We start from the raw sequence: 1188 nt of genomic DNA on the forward strand, positions 1-1188 counted from the left end.
ATGGCCGACGCGCCTGGACGGTATGGGGACGTGGAGCCTCACGAGGTGAGGCGCTACCGCCTGCCTTGCATGACCTTCGTGCGCATGGCGACCCTGTGCGGGCAGCTGGTGACAGCAGGGCTCGCCGCGCGAGCACCTTCCGCAGCGCGCAACCTCCCGCCCTGCACCGCCCGCGCCGCAGCTGAACGCGCCGGCAGAGGACGCCGAGGCCTACGTTAAGTGGAGGACGGCCACGGACCTGCGAGCCCCGTACAGGTGCGCCGCGCGCCTTCCCGCCGCTTTTTTGGTCCAAACCTTTGACCGCTCGCGCGGCCCGGGCGCTCTGCCATGCCCCGTCTCGACCCGCCGCGGCCCCACGCCTCTGCACGCCCGGAAACACACGCAGGGTCACGCCGGAGTTGCTGAAGGGCACGCGCAAGGACCTGGGCCCCGAGTTTGACCGCGGTCAGACGCCGCTGATTGTCTTCATCAATGCCAGGTCTGGCGGCCGCGTTGGCCCCAGGCTGGCCCAGGTGCTCAGCCGCGCGATCGGCACGTCGCAGGTGGGCAGGGGCGGGGCGCGGCGGGGCCGCGGCGGAGCACAACGGCTTGGCCGCGCTGCAGGCGGAGCGCGGGGGCTTGGCTGGCTCAGGCTGCGCGGCCACGAGGCGGGGCCGCGGCGGCGCGGGAGGCTGCGGCTGAGGCTGGGGCGACGGCCGGCGCTTTGCGGCCGTTGGATGATGGTCAGGGCGGCTGGCGGCCGGCGCCGCTGTCGCGCGGCTGAGCTGCAGAGCAAACCGAGTCGCCGCAGCCCTCGCACCACTCTCAGCATCAGCGGGCGGCGGCCCGGCGCAACGGCCCCCGCACTCCCACCCCAATCCAACTCGCTTGAGGCCGGCGCTCGCCGCTGCTGCGCAGCCGCGCCCGTAACACGCGGCCCGAGACACCCCCCCCGGCCCGCGCCCACACGCCGCTCCGCGCGTCTCTGCCCACGCCCTCTTCCCCTGCTTCCGCCCTCCCAGGTCTTCGATCTGTCGGAAAACAGCCCCGAGCGCGTGCTGCGCGCGCTGTGGTCAAACCTGGAAGAGCAGGAGGCGGCGGGCAGCGCGTACGCGGCGCTCGTGCGGCGGCGGCTGCGGATCCTCGTGTGCGGCGGGGACGGGACGGTGGCGTGGGTGTTCAAGGTCATAACAGACCTGGGGATACAGC

General features: G+C 73.5%; 1 protein-coding gene across 1 annotated transcript; it reads left to right on the forward strand.

Annotated features, from left to right (window-relative positions):
* Positions 1 to 763, forward strand: MNEG_12327 (hypothetical protein; the record flags this gene model as incomplete). The annotated part of the gene is made up of 4 exons (XM_014039202.1): positions 1 to 45; positions 182 to 255; positions 386 to 542; positions 728 to 763. The coding sequence occupies 4 exons, from the start codon at positions 1 to 3 to the stop codon at positions 761 to 763; spliced, it is 312 nt and encodes a 103-aa protein (XP_013894656.1).
* Positions 764 to 1188: the final 425 nt, after the last annotated feature.

Source organism: Monoraphidium neglectum (genome assembly GCF_000611645.1).
Source record: "Monoraphidium neglectum strain SAG 48.87 unplaced genomic scaffold scaffold03188, whole genome shotgun sequence".
NCBI classification, from domain to species: Eukaryota; Viridiplantae; Chlorophyta; class Chlorophyceae; order Sphaeropleales; family Selenastraceae; genus Monoraphidium; species Monoraphidium neglectum.